We start from the raw sequence: 18,710 nt of genomic DNA on the forward strand, positions 1-18,710 counted from the left end.
ATCACACTACTTGCATTGCTCTTGAAATATCCTGGAAAGAGTGACACACGGCTCTGCCAAGCTGTCCTTTGCTTCTTTTATTTAAGCGCATCAGTGCTTCTTGCAGGCTGTAATTAGTGTCTGGGACATTTTGTTAAAATGTTTTAACTGGCATTTTTGAAGTTGGAAAGTAAGTGAAATAAAGTAACAATGAAGCGTGTTACATGCCTTATTCCTTCCAACCTTCTTTCTAGTGTTGAGAATCATTACAAAGTATTCTTCTAAGGGTCTCTGGATAAAGGGAAAGACTGTTTTTTATACTCTGGCCCTCAGTATGATATCTGCACTGTAGTATATACTCATGGGTTAAATTTTCAGTGGTACAAAGTGCCCGACTTCTATAGATCTTCAGCAACTAATTCCTATTGAAATCACCGTCTTTAAATGTTCCCCTAGTTGAGGTTTTTTTAATGAGTTGTAGAGATTGTGCATTGTGCTATTGATTGGAAATGTGTAAACCAAGCAAATGGCTGAGAAAGAAAAAGGAATTGGTGCTTTGGAAAACATTGTAGTACTAGGGCAGAAGGTCAGCAATGAGTACATGAGCCAGAGTCCAGAGACAAGTGTCATTAGGGCAAAAATAACACTGAAGTCATTTCAAAGAATATAATTTACATTGATATTTTTAGCAACTCGCATACTTCTCCACATATCTATGCCATAAAGGAAGAAATAAATTTATAGTATATCATTACAAAAAAAATAATTGAATTCAATCAGTGAAAACAACTATAGATAAAGCTTCATGAAAATGAAATAGAAAGGTTATCATCCATGTATTTCACTTTTTCTCTGTCTGAACAGGTCGGGTATTGGGGTACTTCTGCTTGCAAAAAATTCCATTGTAAAAGGTGATTTAATTCCAAAGGGTTTATTTTGCTGTTTGTAGCAAACAGCACATCCATTCTTCTCTATGGTATCCTGAGTTTCTTTAAAGACACCATTTGTCTTTTACTAGCAACTACTGTTTCTCACAAAAAAAGACCTATATAACAAAAACATCTGTGCAGTAAAAGATAAGAAAAGGAGAAGCTGTTTTTTGAACAGGTATAACTACGTAATACTCCTGAACATCCATAAAGATTAACTCTGGGTTAGAAGTGAGAAGTGTGTGCCCACCTGCCATCCCCTGTGCAGGCACTGGATGAACTGTTAGCTGGAGCAGTAGGTCATACCCTGACGCTTGCTGACCATTCCAAGAAAAAAAAATAAAAATAAAACGACTCTTAATCCTTCACTTGATCCCCCCCAGCAGCTACTGACATTCTTCCCAAAACGGAGCTCTGCGTACGAGACATAACAGATGAATTTTTGTACTGGGCAAGAAGGGAGGACATGAAGGAAAGAACAACCACATAGGCTCCAAAATGAGCATTTTTGCTGACGCTGTGCAGTGGGAGGCCCTTGCATCACACTACTTGCATTGCTCTTGAAATATCCTGGAAAGAGTGACACACGGCTCTGCCAAGCTGTCCTGCAAAGTCATGTCAAATATGAGCCCTGCAATCCTCATTACATTTAGATGCAAGGAAGTCATCAATTCTGCATCTGGACAATCTACCCTGAAGCAACTGCATTCCAGTTTCCACGAACACTTCAATCTGTCCTTTCTGGTTGCCCTGTTGGTGCAAGAAGGCTTGCATTCATGATAAGAAGATTTGGCCACCATTAGAAGACTGAGAATTAATACTCCCAGAGGGTAGTCAAGCTTGCCAACTAAATTACCGTCTTTAAATGTTCCCCTAGTTGAGGTTTTTTTAATGAGTTGTAGAGATTGTGCATTGTGCTATTGATTGGAAATGTGTAAACCAAGCAAATGGCTGAGAAAGAAAAAGGAATTGGTGCTTTGGAAAACATTGTAGTACTAGGGCAGAAGGTCAGCAATGAGTACATGAGCCAGAGTCCAGAGACAAGTGTCATTAGGGCAAAAATAACACTGAAGTCAGCGTGTGATTTAAGACTTCCCAATCAAAGAGAAATCAAGGTGTTAGGGGGCTTTTCCTGACACACAAACAATGTTACCTTTTAAAGAACTGGGTTATAGAGGAGAGCAACACGTGTTTAGATTTTTCACAGAGCCTGTGAATTTGTCGCTTATCCCACTGTTGTATGACAAAATAAATGGGCAGAGTCATTCATCTCCTGTAAGATTGGTACATCCTAATGCACGCAGAATGTCCCAGTTTCCACACTGGGCCCCCTATATGAAAAAGTGCCTTTTACATGGGCAGTAGCTATCACCAGGTGAATCTTAGTGCTGTCGAGTTGCTCCCTAGAGGAGCCAAACCCAGCCAGCAGGTAATGACCTGACCTCAACAGCATTAAATAATTACTATTTTCACCATTAGGAGCATATTTTCAGATAACACTCACTGCTAGTAGAAATCTCTATTTATCTTTTCTGCAACAAAGGGCAGAAACAAGAAGTCGAATACAACAGTTCCTTCAGGAGTGTCAGGACTGATTTACTGGCTGGCAGTACTTCATAAGTATGTTCCCAAACCAGTGGGAGTTGAGCTTCCAGTTTCACCCTTCTCTCTACTTAGGGCAAAGATGAGCTGCTTGCTCCAGGAGTCAGCCTGTACACAGAGCCTGTCCCCGGAACACGTCTGGCCTTGGCACTAGCTGCGCAGAAGATTGACACCATCTCCCTAACCCCCTCCCTCTCACTTTCCCTTTCTCTCACTCTTTGCCTGTAGTTATTTTTAGATTTTACGGGGTAAAGCTTGTCCCTTCTGGACACTCATACGCACAGGACAGGCACACACACATGCTGTGGACACTACAACTCAGGCACGGGAGTTAGCCAACAGATTATCCTCTTCCACATCGAGGAATAAAATCCAATTTCTTACTATAAACTACTGCTCTCTGAGAGGATGCACGACGTGCTCAACCACGTGGAATTTTGTCACTTGCAAGTTTGACTGGTACCAGTTGTCTCTTTAGATTTGAGGAAATAAATTTCAAAGAATATAATTTACATTGATATTTTTAGCAACTCGCATACTTCTCCACATATCTATGCCATAAAGGAAGAAATAAATTTATAGTATATCATTACAAAAAAAATAATTGAATTCAATCAGTGAAAACAACTATAGATAAAGCTTCATGAAAATGAAATAGAAAGGTTATCATCCATGTATTTCACTTTTTCTCTGTCTGAACAGGTCGGGTATTGGGGTACTTCTGCTTGCAAAAAATTCCATTGTAAAAGGTGATTTAATTCCAAAGGGTTTATTTTGCTGTTTGTAGCAAACAGCACATCCATTCTTCTCTATGGTGCTTAATTTTTAGACACTATCTTATTTTACTTAGAACTTTACTTTAGCATTCTGCTGGCTTCCTAATCTGCCAGAATCAAAGGAGAGGTTATGGTCTGAAACGTGCTTTTGTTCAGTTGGTTGTTCCCAACGTTGCTTAGCCAACATGCAAATGTTATTCAGCATATCATCCCCTTACCATGAACATGAGTGTTGTAATCACCGTGAGGACCCACTTCTGCCTCCTTATCCCATTTATTTTCGCAACCTTATGGCCATTCCCCAGCCTGCCTTCCTCTTCTTTCCCACCCTAAGTCTCTTTCACAGGCAGAGGACTAATTCCTAATTCCCAATTGATTCCCTGTCCTGCTACAGGAGTTCTCCTCTTTCCCTGTCATCCCTGCTGGGTGGCTGCTCCCCTCTGGTGCGGCAGCCCCTGGGACACTGCCTCAGCCCCTCCTGTCCCCTGTCTGGCAGCAAGAACGTGCTTCTGAGGAGCTTCTCCAGCTCCCTGTCTATGGTGGGTTTTTGGCTGCCTCTTCTATTTTGGCCATACTTCCCCAACACCCAGCTCCGTGCTTTGATGGCAAAGTCAGTGGTGACAGAAAACACAAACCACAGGAACGTTACTGAAGAGCAGAAGCCCAGGAGCTCCTGCGAGTGGCTGTTACAGCCACAGGAGGGTGGGTGAGTGCCAGCACCCCGGGCAGGCAGACTGCTGGAGTGCATATGAGAAAGCAGAGTAAAGAAAAAGCACATCACCCCACACTTCTCTGATATATCTGAGTGTGCACAGACCAAGCCTTTGGTTTTGGGAAGGTTCTTCCCAAAGAAGGGCAGACTTCGGGGTCTCTGTCCCAAACATATCTCTCTGAGCCACTCATTAACAAACGGGTTTTGGGGTTCTACAAATTGTCTTAGGCAAGGCAAAGAAGATGTTTCCTCTACTTGAAAGGATCAATCGGTTTAGGGAATTTACTTAGAATGCCATAGTTTAACAGCAGTTTTTTAAAGGAATGAATGCCTTTTGCTGCAACAGTTTAAGCTGACTGGAGGATTTTTCCTGACACAGAAATAAAGCCAAAGAAAATATAACAAAGGTCCAATGCCATTTTTAGTTGCATGCTGCCTTTGCATTTTCCAGTGCTCTCTTCCAACATACTCTCTGCCCAGAAACCAGCATGCACTCCCTGCTAATGGGTTTTTCCTAGAATTCTCTGTCTCCTTTGCTGTAACTTTAGCTCTTTGTAATGAAATGACAGTCCAAACTGAATTTATCTCTGAGGTCCCTTCCAACCACTATGATTCTGTGATTCTGTGAAAACACAGGTCCTTTGGATAGTACCAAGGCAGTCTGAGGCACTCAGGTCAGAGGAGACTCTTTCTGGATGAATTATTGCATTGACGAGGTGCAGCCCAGTTGGGATTCTCTGTGATAACATGGCTGAAGAGATGAAGAGCAATCCCTTGCTCAACCAGGGAGACTGGAAGGACAGACCTGCCACCCGCATCTTGAGCACCAGGTCATCTCATTCTCCTGAGTGTGTGCGTTTCATCAGCCTTGGAAGACCTTGAAAGCTTTCCCTGTAACTTCGGCTGTGCTCAGCACAACTAGCACAGCTGGAGATGAACCAGAGTAATAGGATATTAAAAGCATATCTGCAGCACACTAAATACACCTGGCCACCATAAAGAAATGCAAGAAAAGCATTTCTGTCGTAGCTAAATCAGTTCATACAACAACTGTACGATTCCCTCCTCCTCATTCCTTTACCAACCATCCTCCAAAGCAAATGAGCACAAGATGCAATAAATTTCTCTGAGGAACAATAATTGCTGTACATTGAATGTTTGGAAACGCTTACACACCATCTAACTACCTTCATCTAAAACACAGCATGCTGGATTCCAGAGCTTGTTACTTCAATAGGAGCAGGATCCAGCTAAAATACGGCAATAAAGGCTGAAAAAACACAATAAGAAAAGCTGGCATCTCACAGCTAGTTTTTGGGAGAGCACCACAGCAATGCAGGGAAGAATATTTTCAACAGAGCAAGTGGGTGGAGAAAAGCATGAAGGCATCTCAAACAGCTGCCTTGGCAGAACTGGACCCCAGGACAGCTGACCGAGGCTCAAAATAACAGGCCAGTCCCTCCATTCTCTCCCTCGAGGAGAATAAGGTGACTGCTGGGGGAGCCGGAAGCTGGTCTCTCTGGCTATATGACTAATCCAAATATTTACATCAAAGCAAATCTGCTGATTACTCTGAAGGAGCAAAAAAGTGGGCTCAAGCCAAGTGAAACTACTAGACCTGAAACATGAGTCTGGGAAAATCCAGGGCTACACTGATGACGTGGGGGGAAAAAAGCTTTGGACAGCAAAGGTAGCATCAGCTGCCTGTGCTGCCACACAAACAATTGCCAGTCGTTTTCTCTGTCTCCTTCCCGCACCAGCCCTCCTGTCTTCCAGCAAATTTGGTTCCTGGACTATACTTCATCTTCTTCTCCATTTGCAGCTGCTTAGTGAAGTGGTCCTCAGGTTGCAGTATCTTACTCTCACAAGGGATGGGTCCAAAACTTCAGTGTCTTCTTTTTCTTCCCCATACCAAGCATTCAAGTATGAGTGATGGTAGAAGCAGGGACTTCTTTCCTCTGTAGGACAGGTTGTACCCACTTCTTCCCTTGGCTTTCCTACATCCTGTAGTTCTTTGTCCTATACAGAGGAGGTTCTGTGTAACCCTGCAATAGTCCCATCTCCATTTGCTGGTAGTTCCTGCATAGTTCTTCCTTCCCTACAGAAATTTCTTAATTATTTATGCCTATACAGCATCTTGTGCCAATTCTGTACTAGTGTAAATACTGACAAACCCAATACATTGTCGTAAGTGCAAGGCAAAAGAAGAGCTTCCTCTCTTCGGAGACAGATGATACCTATTACATTTCTGAATACAGCATTGGCAATTAAATACTGCAACCTGAGCAAAAGAATAAAATCTCTTAACCAGCAATTGATGATTCCTGAGAATTAAACACCAGATACTGGGCAAATTTCAAAAGAGGAGTATTACTGGGGTTCATTGCTAATGAAATGCACTCTCCAACCCTATTAATACCTCAGCATCTTGGTTACTGCAAATTGGACACCTTAAACTGCAGTCATTTTTAAAGAATTTACTCTGGTTCCCTGATATTCTTTCCACCTACCTGCTCTCCTCTCTTCTCTAATGTTTATTTTTTCATTGCTTGGAAAAATATTTTTCCCTATTCTCCTCATTTTAACTGTACAGAAGGAGCCCCCCCCGGCTATTAAACCCTGTAGACACACGGACAAACTTCTGCCTGAAGCCTGGAACATCCAGATTCTAAAACATTTCCATAATGAAACTCTGCTGCTGAAAACTGCAAGAGATTTTGATATTCACAAGCTATCCTACAGGACAACAAAGAAAGAAATGCTTTTATTTCTGTGGCAAACGGGCATTATAATGCATGTTTTTTCTGCTCATCTATCTGTTTATATTTTGCAGGAAATCTGTGAGAATCCACGGTTTATCATTGGTGGAGCCAACAGAACAGATATCTGCCAAGGAGAATTAGGTATGAAATTCTTACTTCAATCCTGTGCGTTTTAAAGTCTGCATCATAGCTTAGCTCTCACTTCATTTTCTTTTGCTTCTAAAGGGATATTTGAAATCCTATGTTTCAGTCTATCACTACACATCTACTGATTCCTGCTTTATATAGCGAGTCATTGATGTCTGCCTAGTAGCAATCTAGGGAAGAACTTTAAGAGAAAGGCACTTTGCAGGGTGTTTTGCTTTTCATGAACTAATATAATGTTACATGGCACCACTTGGCCCTTTCTCTCAGGATTTGAGGATGAATAAAATGAGTTAAGATGAGAATGAAAGGTAAAAAGAAGGAGTTACTTGACTGAGAGAAAAATCTAATCAGCTACTGTTGTATTTTCTCGGGTATTTAGTCCTATTATTTCCATACAGGATCTTCTGAAGGCCTCCAGCTAAGTGTGCCTTGTACTCAAGGACAACCCCTATATTGAAGAAGTTAAGCTTAGATGCTCAAAGAGACCTCAATACATAGAGCTGCTACTTAGGTACAAGTGATGGCTCTGCAACAGTCATCCACATGGCTCTCACCTGCACTGCTTTGTACAGTCATTCACCACTGAGCTTTGCCATGTCTTTTATAGTTTTATAACTTCACCTGTGACATTCTTCCTAATGCATCCTAATGTGTGTTAATATTTACATTTAAGAGTTGTTCTGTGCTTGTGACTGTCCTCACCTTCCCCGTAATTTTTTAAAAAAACAAACAAAAAATCCATTGCCTTTCTTTTTAGGTGACCAGAACTTCACAGTTTCCAAACTGTGGACACAAATGAATTTATATTCTCTCTGTCTTCCATTTCTTCCCCAACTACTCATAGCATTGTTTACCTTTTTGAGTTCTGCCAAACATTGGATAGTTTAGAAAACTCCTGTTCACGATTGACCCCACATCCTTCCTAAGGGGTAGCTGTCACTTACTGCTCCCCAGTGGGATTGGGGAGAGAATCAGAAGAGTGAAAAAGTGAGAAAACTCATGGGTTGAGATAAAAAAAGTTTAATAAGTAAAGCAAAAGCCATGCACGCAAGCAAAGCAAAGCAAGGGATTCATTCACTACTTCCTGTTGGCAAACAGGTGTTCAGCCATCCCCAGGAAGGCAGGGCTCCATCACGTGTAATGGTTACTTGGGAAGATAAACACCATAACTTGAAATGTGCCTCCCTTTCTTCTTCTTCCCCTGGCTTTCTATACTGAGCATAACACGATACGGTATGGAATATTCCTTCAGTCAGTTGGAGTCAGCTGTCCCAGCTGAGTCCCCTCACAACAATCTGTGCACCACCAGCCTGCTCACTGGTGGGATGGTGTGAGGAGCAGGAATGGCCTTGACTGCTCAGCACCACCCACAAACTTTAGTGTGCTACCAATACTATTCTCATCCCAAATCCAAAATATAACACTATGCCAGCTGCCAGCAAAAAAGCATGTATAGAGTTGGCTTTCCAAAATATACACATACATGTATTTCTATGTTTTATCACTCCACCAGTTCCATAAATTTCTTTTACAACTCACTGCATTCAGGATTAGTTTTCACTGTGTCATATAAGTCTCTCACCCAACTAATTCACACTGCTCAGGCAAGCTTACCCTATACCCTCTCTTAGAGTAGCAGCTAGGAGGTATTATTTAAGGGTTGAGACATCCTTTGCTGAACACAGAAGTACGATGGGATAAAGTCACTTTCCCAGAGCTCCTAGAGAGGCAGAAAGCTTGTGCAAGAGTCTGAAGGAGGAACTGAAAGGAGCTAAAGGGGAAAGTGTTTGCAACAGTGCAAACACAGATGCAAAAAGAGGAAAACGCATCAGAGCAATGAAGCAGGAAAGAGGCCCCACAGAACGATGGTTGGGACAGTGGGTTATCCCGAGAGCAGAGCATGGAAATGTGAGACTGAGCTCAGCTGTACAGAGCTCCACCTGGGAGAGAGTTATTTCTCAGCTGGTCTCTGTCCTAAGCTTGGAAGGAAACGTAAGATGGGAATTTAGATAGGAGTTCATATGGGACGTGGAAATTTTAACACAGGCAATGGTGCTCATCAGATCTTAGGCTTTTTCTAAATTACAGGGAACACCTCTTTAACAGGCATGCACCTAGCCATGAATGATGCTAATGAGCATTTCCAGAGCACAAATAAATAAAGTGCTAAAGTACTGCAGAACACATGGAGAAGAGCACTCTCCTCAAAGGTGATGATGGAATGCTCCACTGAGAATTATTATATCATTTCACAGTGTCTCTGGTTTTCCCATTGATTCTAGTTTCTCTGTCCCTTCACGTTGTCTGCTGCTTCTGCTCATTTACAGGTGACTGCTGGTTCCTAGCTGCCATTGCCTGCCTGACACTGAATAAAAAGCTGCTCTGCAGGGTTATACCACACGACCAGTCCTTCATACAAAACTATGCTGGCATCTTTCACTTCCAGGTGAGTCCCTTTGTCCAGCAGGAGGCAGATGGAACTCTGTTTACCCAAGAGAGAGTTCAGGTCTCAATGTGCTCTTTCTTTTCACTTTTCTGCCCTTTGGAAGCGTGTGTGACAGCAGGGAAGGAGGAGGGATTGAATTGCCTCACCCTAAACTCTTCCAACAGGGCAGCCACAGAAGGGTCAGCCATGTCAATTAGGCAGGCAATTAGGGAGCATTAATCCACCAAGGGAGCATTTGCAGGTTGCCATGTCCTGCGTGTAAGGGATAGCAACAGGTGCCCAGTCCTGCCTGGCTGCTCAGATGTGGCCCTACAGCCATCACAGACACGTGGGTAGCTGGCAAGAGCGTCTATTTTTAGGCCCACAAGCAGCTGGTCTCTGTCAAAAACAAGTTATTGCAGAAACATATATTCAGAAAAGATTGACTGTTTTCCGTGATTCCCTTGGCTCTCCTAAGGGACCTCTCACTGGTCCACACGCCTGAAGGAATTTTGTCCAGCTGCCTCCCTCCCAATGCTGTCACTTTTTGCCACATTATGAAGCAGTTAATTTCCACATTTCTCCTCTTTCAGCCATGTTCCTCCTCCCTGGACCAAGTCAACACTCGGGGTTTTTTTTTTCTGTTTGCTTTTATTCAGTTCTGGCGCTATGGAGACTGGGTGGATGTCGTCATCGATGACTGCTTACCCACATATAACAACCAGCTGGTCTTCACCAAGTCCTCCCAGCGCAACGAGTTCTGGAGTGCCCTCCTGGAAAAGGCCTATGCAAAGTAAAATGACCCTCAGGACTGCGACGGGCTCCCCATTGAGGCTTTGGCCAGGGAGGTGGTTAAACCAACGTGTACAGGACCTATAATGAGCACATAGAGAGCCTCTGAACATACCAGAAAATCTGTAGATTTTCATGCCTCAGAATTGGGGATGGGGTAAAGCATATTTTCTAGAGGGTTTTGCTACTCATTCAGAGGTCTACATTTGGTTCTCAACATCTCTTTCTTTTTTTTTTTTTTAATGTGTGCAAGTGGCATGTTTTAAAACTTCTAACTTGAGAGTCACCAAACAGGTGGTTTATGGGTTTTATTAGTATGTGTGTTTACATATCTTTATTTATACACATATACACAAGCTAAGTATAAATATATAGGTAGGTATCTTTATCTGTATAAAAGAGAATCTTATTTTTCTTCTCTCTTTCCAAGGCTCCATGGGTCATATGAAGCTTTGAAAGGAGGCAACACGACCGAAGCCATGGAGGAATGTTTTAAAACTTCTAACTTGAGAGTCACCAAACAGGTGGTTTATGGGTTTTATTAGTATGTGTGTTTACATATCTTTATTTGTACACATACACACAATCTAAGTATAAATATATAGGCAGGTATCTTTATCTGTATAAAAGAGAATCTTATTTTTCTTTTCTCTTTCCAAGACTCCATGGGTCATATGAAGCTTTGAAAGGAGGCAACACGACCGAAGCCATGGAGGACTTCACCGGAGGAGTCACAGAGTTCTATGAGATAAAGGATGCCCCTAAAGATATCTATAAAATCATGAAACATGCCATTGACAGAGGATCCCTCATGGCCAGCTCCATTGATGTGAGTCTGTATGAACTTTGCAGATGAGCCGTAAGAAAGGCTAGAGGAGAGGGACCTCTTCATCTATAATTAAATACATGCCACCTTTTGGGACTGCTTGGTTTAGTCCATATAGCAAACATCCATTTCTAAGAGATGGAGTCATGTCCACTAGACATCACCCATTAGCAAACAGCAAACACCAAAGGGGAAACAAAGTGAAGCAGAACATGGAGGTGGGGAGAAGGGGTGCAATCAGCAAAACCAGCACCCCCCCAGCCTCAGTGCCCTCACCCAGGTTAGTAGGGGGATGCCACAACTCTGTTAAGATGTAAATCTTCACATCAAGTGAGCTAAGTGTGCAAGTGCTTAGGAAATCAACCCTTCGATTACCAACACAGTCTGAAATTGTCTTAATTTACTGTGGTTAATTTAAAAGTGAAAGTTACAAAGCTAGCTTCAATAACCATTATGAAGCATGAAGTTGCAGTAAAGGCAGAAGAACAAGCAGTGCTACCAACCACTGTGGATAAGTATGGGCCATCTAGCATATAATGAGAGAGAAGTTATCTAAGCTGCCTTTTACCACTCATCCATCTTGTATAATTTCTCTCCTTTCTCCCTGCCTCATGTTTCTACCTGACACTTTTCTCCCATTCTCTGTACCAGGATAACCTGGGCTTTTCCTATGGATCAGCTCCTCGGAGCGACATTGGGGAACTGATTGCTCGAATGGTGAAGAATCTGGAAAACGCGCAGATGACTCACTCCACTGTAGACTACCAAGGGACAGACGAGAGGCCAGCCTGGGTAAGTATGTACCCAGAAGCAGTTGACTTCACAGGGCTTTTATTTACAGACAGAACAGTTAGAGGAACACACCATCTACGTTTTTAAATCCTTATTTGGCTTCACTGAGTTATCCCAAAACTAAAGACCTGTTCTTATGGATGTTATCTGAGATATGTATTAAAGGCACAGCTCTCACTCTGGCACAAAAAGCTCTGGGTGAACTTATTTTGAGACAGAGAGTGCTATGGAGCTCTGCCCACCAACAGAGGGGAGTCTGCTCCTGGGATGCTTCTTTAGATTGCTGCCTTTAAGATCATTTATGCATTTAAAAAGCGTAAATGAAAATGAAAAACGTGTCGAGTTTTACACACAAGGTAAACTACAAAGTAACTCCAGTATAACTTAGTACATAGCAAAATAGAGAGAGGGATATTAAAGCCATGAAAGGAAAATCCCATATTGGGAAACTTAAAAGCTTCCAAATCTGTGGAGGGACATGCTGCTTTGTCCTTCCCTCTGTCAAGCAGCTGTCATGCCTTGCCCTTTAGGGACCTGCATTTCCATGACAATGAAATTGCGTCTCTCACTTTACAGAGAGAAAAAACACCCAACACCCACCCCAATTACATCATCTAAAACTTTTGGTTGCACAAACCATCTTCTGCATTTGCAGCAGAAATGGATGTCAAAAGAGAAAAAAAATCAGCTATTTTTAGTCTTCCTAAAAGACTGAATTGGTGTAACTCTTCGGGAAGGCCCACTATGACTGCCTTGTTTTGCAAGCTTGGCTGCCCAAATCACCCGTGTTTTGGGGAGGATTTCCTCCCCACTGACTGTCTGCTCAAAGAAGTTTGGAAAACTCTGTATAGTTACTGCTCTGGCAGCCATTTTGCTGCTGGTTATTACACACTCCTGAGCCATCACCAGAAAAAAATATAATCATGACTCTTGATGGATAGAGGCAGATAGTGCAGACTTCAAAAGCACTTTAGAGAAGCGGCCTAGGGCACCAGTGGAAGTTAATATTCTTAAATAGAAAAGAGAGAAAGGGGTTCTGATAAGTAATGATGGTGACAACCTGAGCAGAAATGAAGAAAAAAATGAAATAAATATGAAATTACAGGCATTAAAAATATGGAAACAGGAGAAAGAAAGAGAAGAGAGAGAAGCAGAAGGGAAATAATGGAAAATAATTGCGACAGCCAGGAAATATTTGGATGAGATCCTCCTTATTTTTCTTCTCTCTTTCCAAGGCTCCATGGGTCATATGAAGCTTTGAAAGGAGGCAACACGACCGAAGCCATGGAGGACTTCACCGGAGGAGTCACAGAGTTCTATGAGATAAAGGATGCCCCTAAAGATATCTATAAAATCATGAAACATGCCATTGACAGAGGATCCCTCATGGCCAGCTCCATTGATGTGAGTCTGTATGAACTTTGCAGATGAGCCGTAAGAAAGGCTAGAGGAGAGGGACCTCTTCATCTATAATTAAATACATGCCACCTTTTGGGACTGCTTGGTTTAGTCCATATAGCAAACATCCATTTCTAAGAGATGGAGTCATGTCCACTAGACATCACCCATTAGCAAACAGCAAACACCAAAGGGGAAACAAAGTGAAGCAGAACATGGAGGTGGGGAGAAGGGGTGCAATCAGCAAAACCAGCACCCCCCCAGCCTCAGTGCCCTCACCCAGGTTAGTAGAGGGGTGCCACAACTCTTAAGATGTAAATCTTCACATCAAGTGAGCTAAGTGCGCAAATGCTTAGGAAATCAACCCTTCGATTACCAACACAGTCTGAAATTGTCTTAATTTACTGTGGTTAATTTAAAAGTGAAAGTTACAAAGCTAGCTTCAATAACCATTATGAAGCATGAAGTTGCAGTAAAGGCAGAAGAACAAGCAGTGCTACCAACCACTGTGGATAAGTATGGGCCATCTAGCATATAATGAGAGAGAAGTTATCTAAGCTGCCTTTTACCACTCATCCATCTTGTATAATTTCTCTCCTTTCTCCCTGCCTCATGTTTCTACCTGACACTTTTCTCCCATTCTCTGTACCAGGATAACCTGGGCTTTTCCTATGGATCAGCTCCTCGGAGCGACATTGGGGAACTGATTGCTCGAATGGTGAAGAATCTGGAAAACGCGCAGATGACTCACTCCACTGTAGACTACCAAGGGACAGACGAGAGGCCAGCCTGGGTAAGTATGTACCCAGAAGCAGTTGACTTCACAGGGCTTTTATTTACAGACAGAACAGTTAGAGGAACACACCATCTACGTTTTTAAATCCTTATTTGGCTTCACTGAGTTATCCCAAAACTAAAGACCTGTTCTTATGGATGTTATCTGAGATATGTATTAAAGGCACAGCTCTCACTCTGGCACAAAAAGCTCTGGGTGAACTTATTTTGAGACAGAGAGTGCTATGGAGCTCTGCCCACCAACAGAGGGGAGTCTGCTCCTGGGATGCTTCTTTAGATTGCTGCCTTTAAGATCATTTATGCATTTAAAAAGCGTAAATGAAAATGAAAAACGTGTCGAGTTTTACACACAAGGTAAACTACAAAGTAACTCCAGTATAACTTAGTACATAGCAAAATAGAGAGAGGGATATTAAAGCCATGAAAGGAAAATCCCATATTGGGAAACTTAAAAGCTTCCAAATCTGTGGAGGGACATGCTGCTTTGTCCTTCCCTCTGTCAAGCAGCTGTCATGCCTTGCCCTTTAGGGACCTGCATTTCCATGACAATGAAATTGCGTCTCTCACTTTACAGAGAGAAAAAACACCCAACACCCACCCCAATTACATCATCTAAAACTTTTGGTTGCACAAACCATCTTCTGCATTTGCAGCAGAAATGGATGTCAAAAGAGAAAAAAAATCAGCTATTTTTAGTCTTCCTAAAAGACTGAATTGGTGTAACTCTTCGGGAAGGCCCACTATGACTGCCTTGTTTTGCAAGCTTGGCTGCCCAAATCACCCGTGTTTTGGGGAGGATTTCCTCCCCACTGACTGTCTGCTCAAAGAAGTTTGGAAAACTCTGTATAGTTACTGCTCTGGCAGCCATTTTGCTGCTGGTTATTACACACTCCTGAGCCATCACCAGAAAAAAATATAATCATGACTCTTGATGGATAGAGGCAGATAGTGCAGACTTCAAAAGCACTTTAGAGAAGCGGCCTAGGGCACCAGTGGAAGTTAATATTCTTAAATAGAAAAGAGAGAAAGGGGTTCTGATAAGTAATGATGGTGACAACCTGAGCAGAAATGAAGAAAAAAATGAAATAAATATGAAATTACAGGCATTAAAAATATGGAAACAGGAGAAAGAAAGAGAAGAGAGAGAAGCAGAAGGGAAATAATGGAAAATAATTGCGACAGCCAGGAAATATTTGGATGAGATCCTCCCTGTGCAAGCTGAGAATGTATCTATGTGACCTTAATAATTCTTCATTTCCAGCCCTGCCTTTCTCATGGCCTCAGAAAGGGGTGGGAGAGTTACTGGCAGGGCCTTGCAGTCACCTCTCAGTGACAGACATAATGGAGAAGGGGAAGTTTCGCATACAGTCCACGTGTGTGTAGTGGCACCTTCCATCCCCACTGCTCTCAGTGATCTCTCCTACAAACACAGCAGACTCTGTGCACCTGCCAGCTTCCTCTCGGTTCTTTATCTCCCAAATAAAGACAATTCCAAGATTTGCAAGCAAAAAGCTGTCAGACACGCTAACAGTCGATTAATAGGACAGCAAATGTATTTACACCTGAGCACACATTGCTGAAAAAAGCTACTCCCTTCCTGAATGTCAGCTGGAAAATATTTCAAACGTAAGGATTTTAACAGTTATGGAATAAAATGTACATCTCCGCAGGAAATTAAAAAGAAAATAGTAAAGTTAGTAGGAACAGTGTATTAATTAGGGTGTTTTAACGTCATTGTGACAAGATTGCGGCCAGGCGTAAAGACAGAAGTATTCTTCTAGGTCTTGATCTGCTCTTATGTTTCTGGTTCATATGTAATAACCTTACTGAGCCATACCAGAACATACTATCCCAGAAAGGGCTGAATAGTCCTACTAATAGAAAATCTGACCATTTTGATTAAGCGTCCTATAAATATATACACTCATAAAGCGTGTTCTGAGTGCAAAGAGCCGTAGCCTACACAAAGGTAAAAAGTAAATCACAAAATGTCCTTTCCAATTGATATTATTAACATTTTGCTTTTCTAGTTCATGCTTCACTCCTTTCTACCCAACAACATTAATTCTGTGGACACTGAGTTAGGCCACCTCAGCAAATGCAAAGAAGAAAACGAAGACACAGCCCTCTGTCACCTAAACAGCATCATTCTCCCTCCCAAAGCCTTGGGTGGCAACACCTGCCTCAGAGCAGCCAGCTGAGCTCTGCATGATTCTTACACATTTTTATCTTGTGTCCAACAGACCATAATGCCAATGCAGTACGAAACTCGGATGTCTTGCGGACTTGTCAAAGGCCATGCCTACTCTGTCACTGCCGTGGAAGAGGTACGTACAGTCCCTTTTCTCCAGCTATGAGGAGCTACTGGTCCAGCACCATGCATGTCAGCAAAGCTGTGGGTTTGGGGGGAAAGCAAAACAATTTAAGAGCTAAGGAAATAAAATATATATTTAAATAATGAAAGCTTTGTAGAGTAACAAACCTGTCCAGGTTCTGGCTTTCTACGGAAATGGTTATTCTACCATAGTGTGCTTGGGCAGAGGTGGCCACAGCCAGACACTTTCTGGTCTTTACAGCCTTCCTGCACTCACCCCAAGCAGGTCAGGTTGGGTGATGGCCCAGTAAAGCACCATCACTGGGGGGGAGCTGGTATCAGATGTTTGGCAGGCAGAATGTTTCCTTTTGAACCTACTCTCAGCCTATTCTTGTTGCCTTCTTTTTCAACTAGACAACATTTAAAGGGAAAAAACTCCGTCTGGTAAGACTGAGAAACCCCTGGGGGCAAGTGGAATGGAATGGACCTTGGAGTGACAAGTGAGTAAAAAGAAGCTTCACATGATTTGAAAAAAGAAAAAAATTGCAGCTTCATTTGCCCTTATGCAGCTTGTGCATGACCCTAACATTTAATAATGAGGTATCTGAATTGTCTTTGCTGTTATTTTGACACATGAACTTTGAAGCTGATCGTATTTGAGTGCTTAGCTGAAGCTGTAAAAGGAAAAAAGTAACTAGAAAAGACATTAAGAAGGGCTTCAATCAACGGAAATGAAGAGAGCACCCAGTCTAGTGGCACAGTCAATCTGATTTGACTGTCTAGCAAGTTCAGCAATATCTGTTTTCAAAACAAGATGTGACAGTAGAAAAAGCTTTTAAGTTATGGAAGAACTGGATGAAGCAAGAGGTCAGTACACGAGTGAGTTTGGATAAAGCTTCTCATTAGGTTTTACTGAAAGGAATTTCAATAGCTACTCCAGCAATGAGAGTCTGCAAACGTATTTGTCTTCAAGCTAAATAGAATGAACACGGTTCAGCAGATTTTTGAGAGCTGCTAAGAGGATGTCTGAAGGGAAGGCAGAGAGGAGCAAGGAATTACTTTTTGGAGAAGAGGGTAGCATTGAGAATAAATGGTTGCAAGGCTGACAAAGGAAAAATTATATGGAAGTAGCAAGACGACTCTTGACTTTCCACTCTAAAAGGCTTACAGTAAAGATTAGAAATTTTAATGAAAACGGCATTGCAAATTGTAATCTGTTTACTCCTTTGAAGGTCAGAAGAGTGGAACTTCGTTGACGAAGCTGAGAAAATCCGCCTGCAGCACAAGATCGTGGAGGATGGGGAGTTCTGGTGAGAATCAAAAACCTGTGTTTCTATAGAAGATATGCAACTATAGCAAAAATTAATCGCCCTGCACTAGCTAAATCTGAAAAAACTGTTGCAATAGTCCCTGTTCCCCTTCCTATTCCCAATTAGCCCTGCTCTGCAATCCCCTCATTCTCCCACCAGGGTTTATGGAGTGCCACCAGCAGAGTCCTCCTAATTATGCCACACTTCCACAAGCTCTCCATCACCCTTTCTATGTATCATCCTCTCAGCCCAGTTTCCCCCACTTTGGAGATGTACCTGTGTTAATTGACCAGCCAGCATTAGGGAATCATGGTGCTCCCACTGCAAACGTGCCCTAAGAGTGGCAGTAACATGGGTCACCCTCTCCGCCTCACCAGGATCTTTCAGGCAAGCACCCACCATGTAAGTCTATTTGGGTTTAGTTTCCCCTCAATTCCTCCAGGATATCATTTGAAGATTTCATGAGGCACTTCACGAAACTTGAGATCTGTAACCTCACACCTGATACTCTGGAAGCAGATAAACTCCAGACCTGGACTGTGTCAGTCAACGAAGGGCGCTGGGTGAGGGGCTGCTCGGCTGGAGGCTGCCGCAATTATCCAGGTGAGCAACGGGCCTCTGTGATGGGGACTGTATTAGGTCACACCACAGCCTGCTCAGTTCTCAGCCTTAGGAAAAAGCCTTGCTTCCTCAGGGGATGAGGCACATGGTTTTGTAGCTGGAAATCTTCTGTCACTATGTTTGTGACAGCACCTTGTCAGCCCAAAGGTAAATCATTGTTCAAATATTTCACAGTGGCCCACATAAAAGAAAAGAGAACAGTTTCACTCTTTCACTTGGGAATAGATTTCACTTGGGAAATCCACTTTCTGGAAGTTTTAGGCACTCTGGGAGTTTGTCAGATGCCAGTTCTTCATTTTCTAGCCTTCTTTGCTGTGCAATAAATCCACTTTCTGGTAGCTTTAGGCACTCTGGGAGTTTGTCAGATGCCAGTTCTTCATTTTCTAGCCTTCTTTGCTGTGCAATTTTGTTAAAACTATGTAAAAAACATAGCACGTAAAAAAATATATACTTATTAGCACAATTCCAATCTTTCCCTCAGGAAACACAGGCAGGGAACTTAAAAGTTCTCTTTGATCATGAGTATTATT

General features: G+C 42.4%; 1 protein-coding gene across 3 annotated transcripts in view; it reads left to right on the plus strand.

Moving 5' to 3' along the window:
- CAPN3 (calpain 3) overlaps positions 1–18,710 on the plus strand; it is a 35,567-nt gene that overhangs the window by 1,930 nt on the left and 14,927 nt on the right. Inside the window, exons 2-10 of one of the 3 annotated variants that reach the window (XM_014950338.1) lie at positions 6,832–6,901; positions 9,235–9,353; positions 9,992–10,125; positions 10,785–10,953; positions 11,602–11,742; positions 16,179–16,262; positions 16,664–16,749; positions 17,482–17,559; positions 18,002–18,162. In XM_014950338.1, the coding sequence (XP_014805824.1) occupies positions 6,832–6,901; positions 9,235–9,353; positions 9,992–10,125; positions 10,785–10,953; positions 11,602–11,742; positions 16,179–16,262; positions 16,664–16,749; positions 17,482–17,559; positions 18,002–18,162 (1,042 nt within the window). Of the gene's footprint in view, positions 1–6,831; positions 6,902–9,234; positions 9,354–9,991; positions 10,126–10,784; positions 10,954–11,601; positions 11,743–12,987; positions 13,147–13,792; positions 13,934–16,178; positions 16,263–16,663; positions 16,750–17,481; positions 17,560–18,001; positions 18,163–18,710 lie in introns of those variants that run through there. The other 2 variants (XM_014950339.1, XM_014950340.1) reach the window with 2 other exon arrangements.

The sequence above is a fragment of the Calidris pugnax genome, unplaced genomic scaffold (genome assembly GCF_001431845.1).
Source record: "Calidris pugnax isolate Ruff unplaced genomic scaffold, ASM143184v1 scaffold68, whole genome shotgun sequence".
In the NCBI taxonomy this organism is placed as follows: Eukaryota; Metazoa; Chordata; class Aves; order Charadriiformes; family Scolopacidae; genus Calidris; species Calidris pugnax.